The following is a 20519-nucleotide window of genomic DNA, read 5'->3' on the forward strand; positions in this document are numbered from 1 at the left end:
ATAGTACTTTGAAAATTATTTGCTGCAACAACTAGTCTCCATGTCTTCAGGCATTTCTTCTACTCTCTTGGCAATTGTATTATTGATAAAGGAATCATACTAATTTTTTTGCTAGTGAAGCATCAACCAGATTAAAGCAAATGTTATATCTAAGGTTGAATTAATTCCCAGTCAAGTGTAAATGGCTTTGTCTTTTATAACACTTTATAAGATGATGTCAATGCTGCTTTGTTTGTATTTTTGATGCTATGAATAATTTTTTTGTTTTCCTCTTAATTTGGAAAGTTTACTTTTAAATTTTCTGTGTGTTGATTGTTTTTTTTTGTTTTTTTTTAGATTGCTGTGCTTTGTATTCAAATCCCTTTTAAGCTTTGGTTTCACACTATCATTACAAAATACATTCTCACATAGTATGCACTGAGGCCTGCACATTTTCATTGCCATTCCTTTCAGTAAATCCAAAGTCAGTATATGAATTGTCATATTTTTGGGTGAAAGTGTACTGTTTTTTTAGTTGTTGTTGTTTTTTCTTGTGGGCTTAATATAATTTTACTTTACTTCTGTGGAACTACCAGTAACACAACTGACAATCATCCCTGTCACATTTATTAAGATTTTTCAGGGAAGTTGTTTTGATATTTTTAGTACAGGGTAGTTACATCACAGCTTTATACCTCTTTAGCAAATACTCAGACACAACAAGGGTTGCCAGATAAGAGTGGCAGAAAATAGTGAGGTGACTGGAAAGTAAAATAGCAAAAATTGGGGAAGAAAAGCAAAGCCAAATGGCATTGAGCTTATGCGTGGGTACTGTCATAAACATAATGTTGGTAACTGTCGTTTACCACGTAAAAAAGTGATTTATCTCAGTTGTAAAATATGGTGAAGAATAATATATATGACAAGAACTAGCAACTCAACAGTCTGAAGGAGAACAATCTTTCAGTTGGTTTTCAGGGCTGCCAACATGTATGGGATATATTTATTTTTATCTTTTTAATTGTAAATCTATTGAAATTGATGTTTGGATGAAATGTACTGTGAGAGAATATAAGATATATCAAAAAGGGAAAATGTAGACTTAGGCTACTTTTAGTTCTTAAAAGTTGAGAAAAACATAAATGTCAGTGTTTTGAACAGTTAAGAAACATCGTAAAATTGTAGAAATTAAGTTAAGAACTGATAACAGTCCATGGATCAGCATGTGGAAAGTACTGGTGTAAATAACCGAAACGTATTCTGTTATATTTGTTGTAAATTTCATTTAAGTAAGAGTTTTTGTTTCTTTCTAATTTGTAAAAAATCCTTACATGATAAAAGAAAAAATATTTTCAAAATCTGTGTAGCTATATTATAGAAAATCCAGTAACCCTTTCTAAGTGGGTCAAAGTGCACTTTATTACATTTGTTGACTCGCATTCAAAATTTTGTTTACTATTTTATGAATATATGTAGGTAAGTTTGGTATCAGACTGTGGATTATAATTCAAATTGTCATACATTATATGATTTCTTAATTTAAAAGTAAATGTTAAAAAACATGCCTAAACATTGATTTTTGTGGTATGTTGAAATGCAGCACTGGTTCAGATTAGATGTTTGTGATGTCAAAATACAACGTCTATATTTTTGTATGAATTGGGAACTCAAATTACTGATATTAACAAGCTAGCATATAAAATAAGAATATCCTGTCTTTTATATTTACTGAGATTCATTCATGTACTGAATCAAACATGGTGGCATCTCTCACCTCTTTCTATTTTTGAAAATATCTCCTTATATATACACATCTGTTTATGATGTGTGAATAATAAATTGAAAGCTCAGAATGGCCCTCTAATGGCTTTCTCAGCTATTACCAAGTATTTTGATGTCACTTTGTTCTTTCAGTACAAATCTTTGAGGTGGTAGGTGAGTTTTTAGTCTCCTTGAAATTCCATGTTTTAGACCAAAATACAACTTAATAAATTATAGCTGACTTATAGTTTTTGGTGTATTTCAAATGTATACATAAAATTTTAAAAAATTATTTTATTTCATATACTTTGCATGTGAAAGTTTAGAAGACTTGGCATCCCACAAAAAGTACCAAACAGGTACAAAGGTCATTTGAGGAAGTCTACATTACTTCTTTGTTTACTGTTCTGTACATCAAGAAAAATAAGTTTAAGAATGTATTTGTAAATAGCAATATTACACATAATATAAAATGTATTATAACTGAAATGTAACCAAATACCAGTCCACTGAAACACAGCCAAGAGATTGGTCAAATCGATAAATCCCGTACAGAGATTTTCAGTGAAAATAACAGATAAATAGTTTTTTATTTTAAGAAGCGTTTGATAATTATCTGGAGGTTATAAAGATTTTACAATTTTTGCATAAAAGTATTTTTAATCTTAAAATGAAAATTAATTTGCTTGTTGGATAGGTAGTGTGTAAAAAGAAAGGCACAAGAAAAACGTTGCTTCAAAAACCTTAAGAATTAATTTTAAAAAATTGATATTTTGCATACATGTTTCATAATGTTTACTGATAATCTGACAAATTTTGTTATACCATAAACTATAACAAGCACAAAATGGGTAAAAGGTTTTTCATAGCATAGCCAGGTGGTTTGTTTGAGCACTAGACTCACAATCAGAATGTTTCAAGTTCAAATCCCAATCCCACCAAATATGCTTACCCTTTCAATCATGGGGTGTTATGATGTGATGGTCAACCCCATTATTTGTTGGAAAAGAGTAGCCCAACAGTTAGTGGTGGGTGGTAATAACCAGCTTCCTTCTTTGTAGACTCTCAGTTAGATTAGGGATGGCTGGTACAGATAGCTGTCATGTAGCTTTGCACAAAATCCTAACCTAAGCTGTGGGCAATGCCAACTAACCCATGTGACCTGATGGAAGCTGGATCATGCAAACTGGCCCTCTTTCACTGCTCTCACAGAACTTGATCCTGCCGTTGTCTGTAAGCCATCAATAGATGACTGTGTGGCAGCAGAAACTGACTGTATTATACAAGCAACTGCTTAATGTATTCCTAAAACCTCGACATGTTTTCGGATATCCTCATCCATGGGAGAATCCTGTCTGCCACATGGTACGGAAGGTCAAAAACGGTTTTGGGATACTTTCTATAGATATCTCACACTCTTGAACTGCATCGTTTTCCAGCAGGCCCATGCACATGCTCGGTGGGTAAGATGTCAAAGCTAGAAGGAATCTTGGATTAAGTTCACAACCAGCATATCTTCTACCACCATTTCCAAAGCCATATGGGACAAGATTTGAAAGATCAGTGGGCAATATAATTTTGTCCCACTCTGGATCTTGCTCTCTGGCCAGGAAGTAGCTGATACCTGAAGCATTGCCAATACTCCAGGTGAAAGCTTTTTCTGGGTATCTAGCACTTCTGCTTCTTCCTCCACCTTCTTAGCCATCGAGACTCTGGTACAACAATTACCTCTTTCCTTTTGATCTGATTGTCTCTGACTATAATTGTCTCTTTACACTGGTAGAACTCTGTCCTTTCATTGTTCTTTCAGTACATAGCTCAGACCTGATGATGTACACTATCAAATGCTAAGCCATTTGTCTCCTATTTCTTATGCTATTATTCTGCTTGTTTTTAACTGGATCTACCTTTCTCTAAGCCTAGGAAGGATCCCAAGATTCCTTCATACTACCATCCTATTGCTTTGAGCTGTTTCTGTCAGACCTTAGAGAGGATGGTTAATGCCTGTCTTGTTTGGTTCTTCAAATCAAACAATTTCCTCTCGCCCATCCAGTGAGGGTTCTGATGACAGTGATCCACTGTGGATCACCTGATTTTACTTGAAACATCAATTAGAGAAGCCTTTCTAAAATCATAACATCTTGTATCAATATTCTTTGACATTGAGAAGGCTTATGATACAACATAAAGTTATGTCGTTTTGCATGACCTCCATATATGCGAGTTACATGGCAATTTGCCCTTTTTTATTAAAATAAATTTTAATGGACAGGAGATTCTAAGTTTGTGTGGGTTCAACACTTTCCCATTCTTTTCTACAGGAACTTGGAGTCCCTCAAGGCTGTTTTAAGTGTTGCACTTTTCAGTATAAAGATTAATGCCATCACTGAGGAACTCCCTCTCACTGTTGCCAATGAGCTCTATGTTAATGACTTTCACATCTCATGTCAGTCATTGAATGTGAGGTGTATTGAGCAGCAGCTACAGATTGCCCTCAATCATTTACTGAAGAGGACCACAGCAAACAGCTTTAAGTTTAAACTGACCTTTATGCCACACATCAAGCAGCTGTGGGTCAAATGTACAAGAGCACTGGAGATCCTCCATGTCCTCCCTTCCACCACTTGGGGAGCAGATTGATGTTCTATGCTAAAGATATATTGTGCTCTTATTCGATCAAAACTTGACTATGGATCACTGGTCTGTGGCTCTGCCAGGACCTTGGCCTTAAAGATGCTGGATCCCATCCATCATCAAGGACTTTGGCTCTGCACTTCCCCACTTCAGAGCTTATACATTGTCTCATAAATCTTCTTTGCACCTCTGCTATTTGCAACTGTCTTTGCTATATACTTGGAAACTTCGTTCCTTACCAAAGCACCCACCTGGGTTGTGTTTTCCTTTCTCGGTGGACCATACTATTCAAAACAGACTATCTGTCATTGCTCTTTTTGGCCTTCATTTTCAGTGTGATAAATTGGGTCTGTCCTTGAATAACATTGCTGTATCCACTGGTCAGCTTATCCTACCATGGCTTCTTACACTCCCCAAATGTGACCTGTCTTTAAGGCATCTGACAAAAACAGACACTCCAGAGTGGAAATACTGTATTATTTATTGAACATCTTTCAAACCATCCTTCCATTCCTATTTATACAGATAGTTCAAAGTCAGGCGACTGTGTGGGCTGTGCCATGGTTTTTTGTAGTTTGGTGGTGCTGAAATGTATACTGTTTTGCTTGCCCTGGATTACATAGAAGCTAAGAAGTACTCAAACTGCACTATTTATACTGATGTGCTTAATTCCACTGGTTCTGGAATTGCTTTATGTTAGTTCTTGCCCTGCTCTCACTGATATTCAAAACTGACTGCCCCATTTCTCTTTAACATCTACTTCTATCCAGTTGTTCTGGATATTGGGCCATGTTGGTATTCATGGGAACAAGCTCGCCATCACTGCAGCTAAATCTGGCACTATCACTTCTGTGTCTGTTCCATACATGGTCCTGTATTCAAGGTTTGGCTACGTGCCAGTTGGCAGTCAATTTGGAGTGAGCAACATGAAATATGCTATGTTTTGTTTTACCTTAATTTCCTTTTGTGAATTTTACTAAATTTACTTAACTTTTTACCGGGTGTTTGGTGTAGATAGCGTAGCTGCTTTGTGCTATAAAACACCAAATCAACCAACCAACTCATGCTGAAAGAACAATTTCATGAAGTTAAAATATACAGAACTGTAATCATTCAGAATTCAAACTTTAAGTTACCTTACTATAAGCCAGTTGCTTCTGAATTTTAAAATTGTTGTCATTTAATTTATATCAGTTTGTTCCACTGAATGTTTTAAATATATCTTGTTTTTTAGGTAAAAGAAAAAGTGGAGTTTCTTTACCTTCGTATTTACCCTTTTTTCCACTTTATATTTGAGTGTTTGCTCTCTCATTATATCATAATGTATGCAGTTGGAAGATGTTCCTATCACTCCCCATTTGTGCAGTTCTCTGAAACAGAACTACGGACTTTAACAAGTGAAAACCGAAACATAAGGAGGTGACATCAGTTTATTGTTCAAAGTAATAAATAAAATTTGAACGTAATTTTTTGTTATGAAAAGTTGTTTTGGATTCTTATAATAATTAAATAAAATAAGCAGCTTAGATTGAGACAAATTGATAAAGTATTAATGTATTTTGTAAATACTAGTTGGCTAACCTACTATGAACCATAATTTTTTTTTTCAGTTGGGAAGAATTCCCTCACTGCATCACTGCAGGTTTAGCTGGTGCACTGTCTATGGGTTTGTCAGTTGGAGCATTCTTCCTCCAGTTTCTTGAATGGTGGTACAATCAGGACAACACCCCACCAAGTCTAGCTCCTCTTCCAACACCAACACCTCCAAGAAAAGTAAGTGTGCTTCTCACAGCTGCTTTGTCAATGATAAAGTATGATGATGTCATTTAACAATAACTGCACTTTTGTAACTCTTGGTAATTTAAAGTAATTGAAACTCTTTATATAGACAGGTCAAAGGGCTCATGTAATGATGTTTTGGATAGATTTTCAAAATGAAGATAACTTTATTATCATTATATAACAATAAAATTTATATCACAACATAGGTGTTATAACTCAAATTTTACATTATGTGCAGTGCCTTGATAAAGCATTCATCCCCTATCATTGTCACATTTTGAAGAAATACAAATAATGTAAACAATTTCTTTGAACCTTTTTATTCAAAATTCTGATATAAGTTAGCACTGTTGTGTGAATGTTAGCAAAACCTGCAAAGAAAATATATAAATTTAAATTTGCTTATTGTGTATGACTTAGAGGGCTGAATACAGTACTTGGTGGAAATGCCTGTGGCAGCAGTTACTGTTATTTTGTTTTTGATAGGTCTCTGCCAGCTTTGTACAATTGGATGATGTAATGTTTGCCCATTCTTCCCTGGTAAATTTGCTCCAGTTCCAACAGGTTCATTGTGGATCATTGATGGACTGCAATCTTCAAATTTTGCCATAAATTTTCTGTTGGATGTAAGTCAACACTACAACTGGGCATTCCATGACATTTACTTGCTTCTTTTGAAACCAGTATAGGGTGGCTTTGGCCCTGCTTAAATGTGAATTTTCAATTCTGTTTCAGATTCTTGGCTGATCCAGCAGGTTTTTTTCTGGAATTTATCTGTACTTTGCATCATCTATCTTTCCCTGAGACCTGACAAGCTGTCTTCCCAGTGTTTAATAATGAGAAGCATTCCCATAATGTGATGCTCCTACCACCATGCTTGACACTTTGGATGGTATTGATTGAGTGATGTGCTATGTTGAGCTTATGCTAGATGTAATGGTTTGAATTTAGAAAAAAAAGCACAATTTTTTGTCATTTCTCCACAAAATTTTCTGCAATATGTTTGCAGTATCATTTTAAATGCTTTTTTACAAACTTTATACAAGATTTAAGATTTTAGTAATGGCTTCCCATATGGACTAGCTTTTTGTAGAAACCAGGATACTGTTGATGTATGAAAATTTACTCCCATGTGGAACATGGAATTTTTCAAATCTTTCAAAGTCACTTTTGGCTCCACAGTGGCATTCCTAACTAGTTTTCATGCTGCTTAGTTTGAAAGGGCATTCTGGTATGGATTGTGACTGAGTAATGAATAGCACATTCCACTTCTAAATGACAGACTTAATCATACTTAAAGGGATAATCTGTGACTTTGAAGTTTTCCTGTAACCTTCTCTGTTTCTGTACTTCTATACCACTTTATCCCTGACTTGTTTGGGAAGCTTCTTGGTCTTTGTGGTTAGTTTGTCATATTAGTATGAATTATGGCTTCAACAAATGCATACTCTGAAGTCAAGTTAAACTACTTTGATTACACACAGACAGATACCATTACACTAAATTTGTTACCTTTCAAACTAATCTTTTGGGCCTGAACTTCTTTACGGTTGCTGTAGTTTAAATACTTACGGCAGTGGTGCATAAACATTATGAGTCAGGGGTCACAGACTTCTCGTAACCGTTGGGGGCCACAAAAAGTGAAAATTAAAATGGTCCCACAGTTTTTTTACACAAGATGGACATCACATTTAAGAACACAGAATTAATGATTACATCAAAGAGTTTGCATATTATTCTAAGAAATGTTATGATACGTCAACTGTCACAAAGTCAGTGCGATGGATGGTGCTACATGTCATCTATGAGCTTAGAAATGTCTGGCTTGATGTTTGACATTGAAAGACGCAAGACTGCTTCCAGCTGATCATCAGTCAGCTGCTTGCGAATGTTGTTTTTGTTCAGTTTCATATGTTAGAAAGCCTGTTTGCAGCAGTACGTGCTGCCAAACATGCTCGTGTGGACAAGTGCATTCTCTTTCAGATTAGCAAATATATCAGGCAACGTTTTGTAGAAGTCAAGCAAACTGTTTTCTCAGTAAATAGCATGCAGTTCATCAGATGCCTGGAGATCAGTAAGTTTGAGCTGATATTTTGCTGACAGGTCATCCACTGACACACTGAATGGATCAGCAAAAAGTTTCATCAACAATCTCCATTGGTCAAAGTCATGAACTCATGAGTTGGAGGATTGAATCAAGGTATCTAGCTTCCCAACATAGACTTGCGTGTCAATGTCCTGATTCTTCTGTAGGTGTGACTGAAATGTAGGAAAGTGCACAAAGTTGCCTGATGCTGTTTGCTGCCGGAACAATTGCAACTTTGTCCTGAAAGCTGAGACATGATTTGCAAGCTGACAGATAAGAGTTGATTTTTGCCTTGCAACTTCAAATTCAGATCATTTAAGTGTTGTGTCATGTGGACCAGAAAGGTCAAATCAGCTTGCCATGCTGGATCAGTCATGTAAATCACTTCTGTGTCTTTGTTCTTGCTTCTGAGAAATTCTATCACCTCATCAATCAACTCCCAGAATCTTCTGAGCATCTTCCCTCGACTCGGTCAGCGTACTTCACCTTGATACACAAGGTCACCATAGTCTGAATCAATTTCTTCAAGAATGCTTTGAAACTGACAGTGATTGAGCCCTCATGATTTAATGAAGTTAATAGTTTTTGTCACTAATGCCATCAGTGCCTGAAAGCTAAGTTCTTTACTGCACAGGTTCTGTTGGTAAATAATACAGTGCAACTTCACCAACTGTCTGTTCTGCTTTCCTTGATGCTTCATCAACAGTGCTACCAGCCCACTACTTTCTCTAGTCATGGCTGGTGCTCCATCAGTTGTCATACTTACCAGTTTCGTGAAATCCAATTAAACACTACTACACAGTAGTACTGTCTCCTTGAATAGAGTAGACCCAGTTGTCTGACTCTTCATGGAATTCATGCCATTTAGTTCCTCTATGATATCAAACTATAACGACACATCACGAACAAAAACTAGTAGGTGTGCTGTTGAACTGATGTCAGTTGACACGTCTGCTGCCAAAGAGAAGTAGACAAAGTTGGCTGCTTTATTTGTTAACTGCATTGTCACATCTACTGAGAGATGTGAAATTCTTCGTTGAACTGTCGTACGATTCAAATCCACCATCTGTAGCTTGCAAACTGCTTCTGGACACAACTTTTCTGATGCAGTAATTAAGCATTGCTTGTCAAAATCACCATCAGAGAACAGTTGGCCAGATTTTGCTATCATTAACGAAATATTGTAACTGACCTCACCTGCTGCACCTAAATCAGCTGACTGCTTTGGTGATTCAGCAACCACCACAGAGATTCAATTTGAGCTGTTCATTCATCACCGACAACATTGTGGAAATCTTTATGCTTCAACTCATAATGACACTTTATATTAGATACCTACGCCACTGCGAATGGCACAGCAGACAAATCATGTTCTTCTGTCGCTGAACAAAACAATATTGCGCACCAATCATCATGAAACTGACAGTTTTCGTCGTCAACTTTTCTTTTATGATTAGCCGCCATTTTTGTTATGAAATGATATCAAAATAGGGCTCATAAGTAAATCTCGAAGAATAATTGGAATAAGTGAGATTTCGTAATTACGGAAAGATTACGTCATCGCGCCAATAATTAAATGCCTGTGGATTAAAAAGATTTGCTTATTAAATTTTCTTTATTGCTCGACACAAATATGGAACCATCCAGTATATAATCCAATGCATATTCTTCTATGGCGCTTAATCTTCCCGCAGGTGCGAACTCTCTGTTTGACTTTCCCGTTTGACATCATGGGCCACTTGGCGACTCGTCGTGGGCCAGACTTTGTGCAATTGACAATATTCTAATTGTATTTGAAAATGTAACTTGCATAATATCAGCATTTTTTTTAGTTTAGAGTATATTGTATAGATTCTAAATGTAAAGTCCCATTTGAAAGATTTATAATTTGCAAACTCGAATAACAAGAAAAAGTGGAAACTTTGCAGTGAGGTTAATACTTGTGCAAGACACTATACGTGTTAATTTTTTCATTCAAAAGCACATATAAAAATAAGCTCAATGTTTTTTATATCATGTATAATATGAGGTTTGTTGAAAAATTAAGTTTAATTTTGTCGTTAATATTTAGTGTTTGAGAAAGTATCATGGAATTTTTGTTGTGTAACAGATGAACAACTTTTTCTCTTAGCTTCATATAGAAATATTGAAAGACTTCTGTCCCCTCTGCCAAAATTTAAGAACAAATGACACAGCACTCTCCACAAGTGGGTGAGTACTAATTTAGCATCAGAAAAATTGTAATTTTGTAGGATCCCATAAAATATTGCTCACTAAAACTAAACCTACCAGTAAGAATAGCTAGTCTCTGCTTAAAAGATTCTACATTATTTGTTAATCTTAATTGTTTTATTTTCTGTATGTTAGTTTCATTAAGTGTATTTCTCATACTATTACTTCTTTTCATAGTTACAGCTATTCTAGATATGACTGATCTCTGGTGTGCAAATACGTGCCACGTAATTCAGCTGCATTTAACTATTTAAATTAGCACACTATAGTTCTCCATCAATAGGAGTGTGGCAAACCCTCCTATCACAGCTCCCCTCAGCGTGGATTCCTGTACGTGGTAAGGGCACCTCCCAGGGAAGGTTCTGTTCTTTCAGTTTTCCTCCACTGGGACCTAAACATCCACCCACATGTTTGCCATGTGTGACAATCAATAGGAGTGTGGCAAACCCTCCTATCACAGCTCCCCTCAGCGTGGATTCCTGTACGTGGTAAGGGCACCTCCCAGGGAAGGTTCTGTTCTTTCAGTTTTCCTCCACTGGGACCTAAACATCCACCCACATGTTTGCCATGTGTGACAACTCGTGAAGGGGAGGAGAGGATCCTGGTGGTTGATGGGTCCAACTCTACCACACCACTTTGGCCTTGAGATCCTGTAGATGGGCAGCCTTGGGGTGGCCCCCCTTGGGTCAGTTGGCTAGTACGCTTGAGCTAGGGTCAACCAAGTACCAGTGTTGGATGTTCTGAACAGGTGGTGTGGACATTGTATCTGATGCTGGTGTTTGGGTATAGTGGTCATGAAACTGGTGTTGCTGCAGTGTCCTTGTTTGACATTGTAGTGCATCCCCTTGTTGGGCTCCATGGTGGGTGGGGTCAGTGGGCATCGAAATTTTCCTTTTTGCATTATGGATACTCCAATTAAAAATCTTAATAAAATAGTGAAAAAATAGTTTATAGGTAAACGACCACGTTTTGAAGAGTGAGCAGCAATCCTCACCATCTGTACCACATGTTGTACCTCATTTTCTTGTATTGCATTCACTTTCAGACAAACCATTTGGGGAAATGCCTCCCTTTTTCATTCAGTAAGGACCAGAGAGACTTGCTGGCTCTCCAGTGTCAGTAAAGAAGCTTCGATTTGGTGGCATTGGTGGAAACATCTACATCTCAACACAGTGAACTTCTCTTGCATTCAAAGGCAATTGGGGATATACCTGTTGAGGTTACACCTCATACTACTTTGAATTAATGAGTTACCATTGAGAGGGATTTGAAGAACATTCCTGATTCAGAGACTCTTGCTGGTTTCTCCACCCAAGGAGTTTCTGCAGTGAGGCATATCTCCACTTGCAAAGATGGAATTATGATGTCGACCAATGTCCTCATTCTCACATTTATATCACCACATCCACCTGCCACCATAAAGGCAGGTTATCTTAATTGCAGAGTATGACCATACATTCAAAACCCTCTGTTTCTAGTGTCAGCGGTTCGGTCAATCAACAATGTCATGTTGTGGTTCGTTGACATGTGCTTGTTGCAGTGGCAAGGACCATGATGCTTATGAGTGTGAAATGGACCCTCATTGCATCAAATGCAATGGCTCTCACCCTTTCTACTTTCGTTCTTGCCCTAAATTGTCGAAAGAAAAAGAGGTGCAATGTTTGAAAACAATTCATAACATCACTTATCCTGATGCTCGCACGTTTCTGTTCACCACTTCATCTTGGACATATGCTGCTGCATTTCATTCCACTACTGCAGTGGGGGAGTGCAGGTGGATCTCTGTGCCTCCAAATGAATCATTCTAAAAGCGAATGAAAAGTCTTTTGACCTCCATGGTTAAAAAGGCTGAATCAACTTCAACACCCATCTCTGTCCCTGACATCCAGCAAAACCAAAGATCCTATTTCTTTGGTTCTAAGTACAGGCATTTCCTCGGGTACATCTTCTACCACCCCAAGATGCAAAATGATCGTTTGTTCATGTCCTCAGTCTCTGGAATCCTCTTCCAACAGCAAAGACCTGCCCAATTGACCTAGGGCAGGATCTGTGGAGGTTGATAGAGCTCCCTCAAATAAAGACGGTAAAGAAAAAGGCATGGTCACAAGCAGAAGGGTTCTCGATCCAATTCACCTATACGTAAATAAAAATGGTCACCTTGATTCAATGGAACGTTCTAATCTAGATGACATCAAAACACTGATTGCTTCCTACCATCCTGTATGTCTCTCCTTACAGAAAACATTTCTGAAACCTGCCGATACAATAACCTTTCGGCAGTTTCCTTTGTGCAGAAATGATCGGCTGTGTGATGGACAAGTGCATAGAGGAGTAACACTGGTTGATCACCATGTGCTTACCCTGTCTTTGCCACTCAACACACCTTTGGAGGCCATAGCCATCTGTGTTTCCTTGGGTTGTACCATCACTGTTTGCTCTCTCTCTACCTGTCACCTGGAGAGACATATGATCAATCAGACCTTGATGCTCTCGTTGAACAGTTGCCGTCTCCATTTCTAAGCCTGGGGGATTTTAATAGACATCATTCCCCTGGGGAAGTGCTGTTATTGATAGAAGGGGTCGTTCTGTAGAGCGTATGCTCTCTGATCACAATCTTTCTCTTTTCAATACTGGTTCTTCCACTTATTTTCACGCACCTCGTCCGTTTCTTACCGCTATTGATCTCTCGGTTTGCTCCCCTTCATTATTTTCCCATTTTTCATGGAGGGTTGACAATAATCCACTAGGCAGTGATCATTTTCCTATACTTTTGAGAGAGACTGGCCGTGGTCGATGCCATCCTACCCGCGTGCCCGGTGGAAGCTGGACCAGGTAGACTGGTCCACTTTCACTGCACTCGCAGAACTTGATCGTGAATCAGTCATCGGTAGACGACTGTGTGGCAGTGGTAACTCACTGTATTATACAAGCAGCTGTTCAGTGTATTCCAAAAACCTTGACACATTTTTCACGATATCCTCGTCTGTGGCACGGAAGGCTAAAAAATGGGCCTGGGATACTTTCCGTAGATATCCCATACTTTCGAACCGCATCGTTTTCCAACGGCTTTGACGTCTTACCCAGATGCTAGGTAATCAGACCTTGATGCTCTTATTGAACAGTTGCCATCTCCCTTTTTAATCCTGGGAGACTTTAATGGACATCATCCCCTCTAGGGAAGTGCTGATGTTGATAGGAAGGGTTGCCCCATAGAGCTCATGCTCTCTGATCACAACCTTTCTCTTTTCAATACTGGTTCTTCTACTTATTTTCATGCACCTAGTTAGTCCTTTTCTGCTATTGACTTTTCAATTGGCTCCCCTTGATTATTCTCCCATTTTTTTGGAGGATTGGCAATAATCAATGAGGCAGTGATAATTTTTCTATAATTTTGAGAGAGATTGGTTGTGGCCAATGCCACCTGACCTGCATGCCCTGGTGGTAGCTGGATCAAGCAAACTGGCCCTCTTTCACTACTCTCACAGAACTTGATCTTGCCATTATCTGTAAGCCATCAATAGGCAACTGTGTTGTAGAGGTAACTGACTGTATTATACAAGCAGCTGCTCAATGTATTCCTAGATCTTCGACACGTTTTCCAGAATATCTTCATCCTTGGTGGAATCCTGCCTGCCACATAGTATGGAAGGCTTAAAAACAGTCCTGGGATACTTTCTATAGATATCTCACACTTTTGAACTGCATTGTTTTCCAGCAGGCCCATGCACATGCTTGGTGGGTAAGATGTCAAAGCTAGAAGGAATCTTGGATTAAGTTCACAACCAGCATATCTTCTACCACCATTTCCAAAGTCATATGGGACAAGATTTGAAAGATCAGTGGGCAATATAATTCTGTCCCCCTCTGGATTTTGCTCTCTGATGGCCAGGAAGTAGCTGATACCTGGAGCATTGCTGATACTCTAGGTGAAAGCTTTCGTCGGGTATCTAGCACTTCTGCTTCTTCCTCCACCTTCTTAGCCATCGAGACTCTGGTAGAACAATCACCTCTGTCCTTTTGAGCTGATTGTTTCTATGACTATAATCATCTCTTTACACTGGTGAAGCTCAAACTGGCTCTTCATTAGTCTGGCAGTACATCAGTTGGACTTGATGATGTACACTATGAAATGCTGTGCCATCTATCTCCTACTTCTCTTACTATTCTTCTGCTTATTCTTAACTGAATCTTGCAGGAGAATGTTTTCCCTGATGCCTGGCACCAGGCTATTGTCCGACCTTTCTCTAAGTCTGGGAAGGATACCAAGAGTCCTTGAAACTACTGCTCAGTTGCTTTGATGAGCTGTCTCTGAAAGACCTCAGAGAGAATGGTTAATGCTTGTCTCATTTGGTTTCTTGAATCAAGCAACCTCCTCTCATCCACCCAGTGTGGGTTTCAACGACAGCACTCCACCATCGACCACCATATTCGACTTGAAATGTCCATCAGAGAAGCCTTTCTCAAATGACAACATTTTGTATCAGTATCGTTTGACATTTGGAAGGCTTATGATACAGCTTGGAGGTATGGCATTTTGCAAGACCTCCATGTATATGGGCCATTTGACCATATTTATTTTTAATAAAATGTTTAAGACAGGATATTCAAAGTTTGTGTGGTTTCAACACTTTCCCATTCTTTTCAGCAGGAACTTGGAGTCCATCAGGGCTGTGTTTTGAGTGTTACTTTTCAGTATAAAAATTAATGCCATCACTGAACAACTCCCTCTTACTGTTGCAAATGGGCTCTGTGTCGACTACTTTCACATCTGTCAGTTACTGAACATGAATTATTTTGAACGGCAGCTACAGGCTGCCATCAATTGTTTACTGAAGTGGACCACAGCAAATGGCTAACTTTTCTCACTCTAAAACCATTTGCTGCTGATGCTGGGAATTCCACCCTGAACCTGAACTTGGTATCGGTGAAGTTGTGCTGCTTATGGTCACTGATACAAAGTTCTTGGGGCTTATCTTTGACTGTATGTTGACCTTTATACCACACATCAAGCAGCTACAGGTGAAATGTACAAGAGCACTGAACATCCTCCGTGTTCTCTCTTTCACCACCTGGTGAGTGGATCAATGTTCTATGCTAAAGATATATGGTGCTCTTATTTGTTTGAAACTCAACTATGGATCACTGGTCTGTGGCTCTGCCAGACCCTCGGTCTTAAAGATGCTGGTAGTTGTGTGCAGAATCCTTTCTACAGCTTCTGTGTTCACTGCTGTACTGTATGCCATTTCTCTTGTCCTTGTTCTTTTGACCTCTTTAAAATCCTGTCTCTAAGATGAACCTTCATATTCCTATTGCATGGGCCTCTTCATTATCCCCATTTGGTTCACAAGGATCATATTTATCAGTTTTGAGCTATTCCTTTTGGGCTAATACTGGTACCATACAATTCCTGTTGGGTGGTCCAATAATTTCTCTAATTCTCAGAACTTTGCAGGCCCAATTTCCATCTTTATATGGATGACTGGCTTCTGGTTTCATCCTTTACAGTTTTTGACATATTTAACTTCTCGGATAAGCTGCTTAGAAGGTTGGTTTATCAGGTTGAAGAAATGCATTATCCAACCTATTCAATATCATTTCACTTCACTCAAGCCCAGCTTTCTCTTGTCTGTATTCCATGGAGTTTAATTTAGTTCAGAAGGCACTTTCAGCAAATTTTCTTTCTGCATGAGACGTTCTGTCCTTTTTGTGGAGTTTGACATCACAGAAGGCTCTTATCTCTCTGAGCCATGCCAACATGTGTTTCTTATAGCATCCCATCAGAGACTGTGAAGTTACAGATATCTCTTCTTGCTTCCCTTTAGTCTTGAGTTCCTTTTGTGGTCAGACATGGACAACACAACTGTTGGTGTACAGATTTATCTTTCCTGACTCTCCAGTAGTATGTCTGTGGACTTACAACAGTAGAAACTGGGTTTCAGTACCCATGGTGAGCAGAGCACAGGTAGCCCATTATGTAGCCATGTGCTTGATTAACTACAAACAAATAAATCATCAACCTATTTGGCTTTTCTTGTCTTCACGTATGTTTCATTGTCAGGATTGAGTATATGCTCCATTACACAGGAGGTCTTATGCTGTTAGTTTCATGGAAAGTTAGGTTGTCATATCACCCTTTTGGTTTTCTTTGCTGTTTGGGAGTGATCACTTTCTGTCACCTCTGCAGGGTGGTATTACAGTTATAATTCATTATGACAACTCAATGGTTGTCCCTTACATCATTATTGAAGGAGCCATCAATTATGGTCATCATGTTCCCACACTTTAGAACTACTCTTTTAGTCTTGCAGCCATCATATTTATTTGCTAGCTTGTCACTTGCTGGGTGCCCTTAAATTTGTCATGGATATTTTATCCTATGCCCACAAGATTCTACCCATTGAGTGGTCTCTCAACCCCAAATGTTTTGATGACTTTGGTCTCCAGTTCCACTTCATTCGACTTTGACCATGGATGTGTTCAGCCAAGATTGGAAAGACTTCTTCCTTTATACATACTCTTCCACCTGTCTTCTACCACAAGATATTTCCCTCATCCAATTTACTCCATGCTAAGTTTTTCTTGTGGCTCATTTCTGACTTATCAAACATGGATTTTGTCCCTTCTCCAGGAACAACATTCATTACCTTTTACTTTCTTACTCCTGGTCTTTTCTCCAGTAATCTCATTTAGATATACTTTTATCTGTCTTTGTTTCTGTCCCTTCTCCAAAAACAACCTTTGTTACCTTTTTCTCTTTCTCTTGGCCCCTCCAGCAACCTCACTTGGGGGGATTCTTCATCCTTCAATTTTCACGCTCTGGCTTCATGCAAAACTTTTTGTCCTGTTCTGTTCAATGGGTTTGGGACTCACATGTGTAACATCCATGTTTTTTCACATCGTACATTTCTCATCCATGTCTTTATATCAACATAAGTGGAGAATATTCCATCATTGGTAAATCAGATAGATTCCCCTATTCTCAGTTATTTGATTTTTTACATGGTTGTTTGACAAAGGTCTGTCCTTTTCATCTATTGCAGGTTATAGGGTGGTTCTGTCATCAACTTTTTGTTTGCATTTGTTTTCCTCTCCAGTTATTTCCCTTCATTCAATATTCCATATTTACTCTAACTCTGATCTGGGATTACATAGTTTATAAATGATGTGGTCTCCCACTGGTGTGTTTCCCCTTCATAGAAATGAAATGCTCCATGGGTGCTCTTTAGATGCTTTTAAAGGGTACTGATCTAGGTCCCTTCTTCTTAATATAGGATTCTAATTGTAATTGTGAGAGGAGCTAATTAATTATATCACAAATTATTTTTCTACAATAAAAATATTTCTAATAGAAACTTGCCTACTCTCACACTTCTCGCCTATCCTCCCCACTTCTGGTGTCATTTTTGTGCTAAATCTGAAAGTGAAGTTTGGATTCAACTCTGTAGACGAAGCCAGTTGTGATAAGAGGGTTTGTCTGATACTGTTGACAGAGGACTCTTACATGCTTAAATGCATCTGAACTAGGTGGTATACATGTGGAATTAAGTGAAAGTTTCAAGGCTAGTGAAAATGTGTACTAGAGGGTTGTCAAATTAAGAATAACTCTGAGTAGAGATAAGAATCTACTGGAAATATATTTTCAGTGTAGAAAATATTAACATTCATTAGGATGGCTTTTATTTTTGAATTTTCAAGTGTGTAGTAGGGCACCCTGGGGATTTTTGATTAGTTGAAAATTAATCTGGGCCAGTTTTTAGCAAGATACATTCAAAATTAGAGGTCACCAAATGGTACTTTCTTGTTTTACCCTATGTTTTTAAAGATGGTGCTAGAGGCATTCTTCTCATTTAGCATGGTGACTTCAGTTTGACTTTAAAAAATGTATCTAGTACTGTTGTTAATAGGCATAACAGGTGTGACTGAACAGTCTGTATGTGTACTTTAAGTACATCTTAGCAACTTGCTTTTTAACACAATGCTGATTTAATTACAGTAACTTCTATTTTATTAGCATAGTTAATCAAATTTCAGTTATCATAATTCTCTTGTTTTTAGATGAGTATTTAAAGTGTATTATCAGTAGTAGGGTCTGAGTTCAGAGTAATGAGATAGAATAAACCTACTTCAATTATACTTATTGAACCTATTTTAAGTAATGTAATTCATAAAAATTTAAATTGATATCATACTTGACCATGAGTATTTTCATCACACTTTCGTCTAGTCTTTCTCAGTGTTCTACCCAGACATAAGTAAAGGATTAAAGAGGAATGTAACAAAAATATTTGTAGCAAGTCATGATTTTATTATTCTTGTTAACTTGATACAACATACATTGAGAGTGAAAAAAATTTACATGAATTATTCTAGTTTTAACTCGTATTAAATTTGATGTTTATAAGATAGTTGCTATTCACACCTGTAATGTCTAATATTGATAGGTGTACTTAATCTTTTCATAAGTTCTAATATTTTTTGTGTAACTGTTTCAATGTACAGAACCATCCCTTAATATTCCTCAATAAGATTATACAGCCAAATGTTAAACATGCAAAGATAAAAGGTATAAATGTGTAGGTTTATAAAGCTTGTGTGTTTACAATGAAGATAAGTTTTCCTTCTCTATAGACCTTTTTAGATCTCTCAAAATTAAGTTGATATTTCTACACAAACCTGCATGAATTTTTCACAAAATGACACGTTTAAAAGTGAGTTTAAAATATAAAAAAAAAATAGAATTTTTAGAAGAATCACCTTTGTTGAATTTTCCAGAAAGCTTCCTAATTTTGAAGTTATTTCTACAGCAAAACCAACAGGCAATTGCATTAATTTGACTGGTAATCTGACATTCAAAGTAAAAGCTCATAAGCATGTAGAAATAGTAATGAAGACTAGCAACAAATTTCTTCTGAAGTTGGCATAGTTGTACAATATCATATTATGAAAGGATTCTAAAGGTCCATAAGAAAATTTGTAGGTTTAAGGGTTCTTAATTAACTTTTTTACTTTTCATGTCACAGGTTTGTGTTCTGCTATCCCTGCATCTATGGGTACCTTACATTAAGTAGTCGATGTCCAGTTACAGGCTATCCATCATCTGTAAACCAGTTGGTTAAATTATATCCTCCAAGGGACATCATATAGAAATATTTGATCTGCCACATTTAACTCTTATGCTAACGAGTGATAAGTGTTGCAGCACAACAATGTAAAGGATGGTAGCAGTAATCTTTGGACAAATCAACAGCTTTGAAAATATTGAACAGTGAAACACAATACCTTATCACAGCAAACATAAAAACTTTATAAAATGTAATTGAGGGTCAAACATAGTCTACAAAATGTGACATCAAATAAGCCTAATGTTAAAAGCTATGGAGGTTTATTTTCCCCCTACATCTCTCATAACTTCTGAAAAGTTTTGCTTTCACAAATGCAACCAAGAGAAGTGAAAGCCTGTTGTGAAATATACAGCAGCATTTTGAAAAATGAAGCTATCACAAAATATTTTTTTTGTAAAGACTGGGTTAGCTAAAAGCACACAATGTTGTATAAATGGATGCAACTACAAGAAAATCTCAATTTGATGTACCACCTGTAATAAAGATAACATGTAATTAAGGAAACAAATCTAATAAGTGTTGGAGTTTTGGAAAGAATAATCACAGTAAGAAAGAATGCATGGAACATGTTTGCAGAGCAAAAACATATTGAAACCTAATGCACACAATAAAACTAAGTTCAGTAAGAAGGAGTACATTACACAGAAGTAAATGACAAACATTACTGATACCGTTAACAAATTTGCAGAAAATGTGCTTAAAAGGAGAAAACTTCTAAATCAAACCTGAAACACTAGGAAAAAAAACTTATAAAAAAACAACAAAAAAACTTCAATATTGAATACTTAATAATGGGTAGGGAAAAAATAATTTATAAGCATATGAAAAAGTTTTATTGATAGTGGAACATACATGTTTCAACAAAAAAGATACCTGAAGACAGACCAATTTTCTGTCAAACAAATAGTATGTTCTATCATAAA

The 20519-nt window shown here is 37.3% G+C and overlaps 1 protein-coding gene across 2 annotated transcripts in view; it reads left to right on the forward strand.

Annotated features, from left to right (window-relative positions):
- Nucleotides 1-20104, forward strand: part of LOC143240548 (peroxisome assembly protein 12-like) — a 29498-nt gene extending 9394 nt beyond the window's left edge. The window contains exons 4-8 of one of the 2 annotated variants that reach the window (XR_013021816.1): nt 5609-5793; nt 5985-6147; nt 6643-6782; nt 10374-10453; nt 19495-19554. Coding sequence is in view for 1 of the 2 variants with exons in the window: in XM_076483172.1 (XP_076339287.1) it covers nt 5609-5793; nt 5985-6147; nt 10374-10453; nt 19495-19618 (552 nt within the window). In the remaining variant the exon portion in view is untranslated. Of the gene's footprint in view, nt 1-5608; nt 5794-5984; nt 6148-6642; nt 6783-10373; nt 10454-19494 lie in introns of both variants that reach the window. The other variant, XM_076483172.1, reaches the window with a different exon arrangement.
- Nucleotides 20105-20519: the final 415 nt, after the last annotated feature.

This window comes from Tachypleus tridentatus, chromosome 2 (genome assembly GCF_004210375.1).
Source record: "Tachypleus tridentatus isolate NWPU-2018 chromosome 2, ASM421037v1, whole genome shotgun sequence".
NCBI classification, from domain to species: domain Eukaryota; kingdom Metazoa; phylum Arthropoda; class Merostomata; order Xiphosura; family Limulidae; genus Tachypleus; species Tachypleus tridentatus.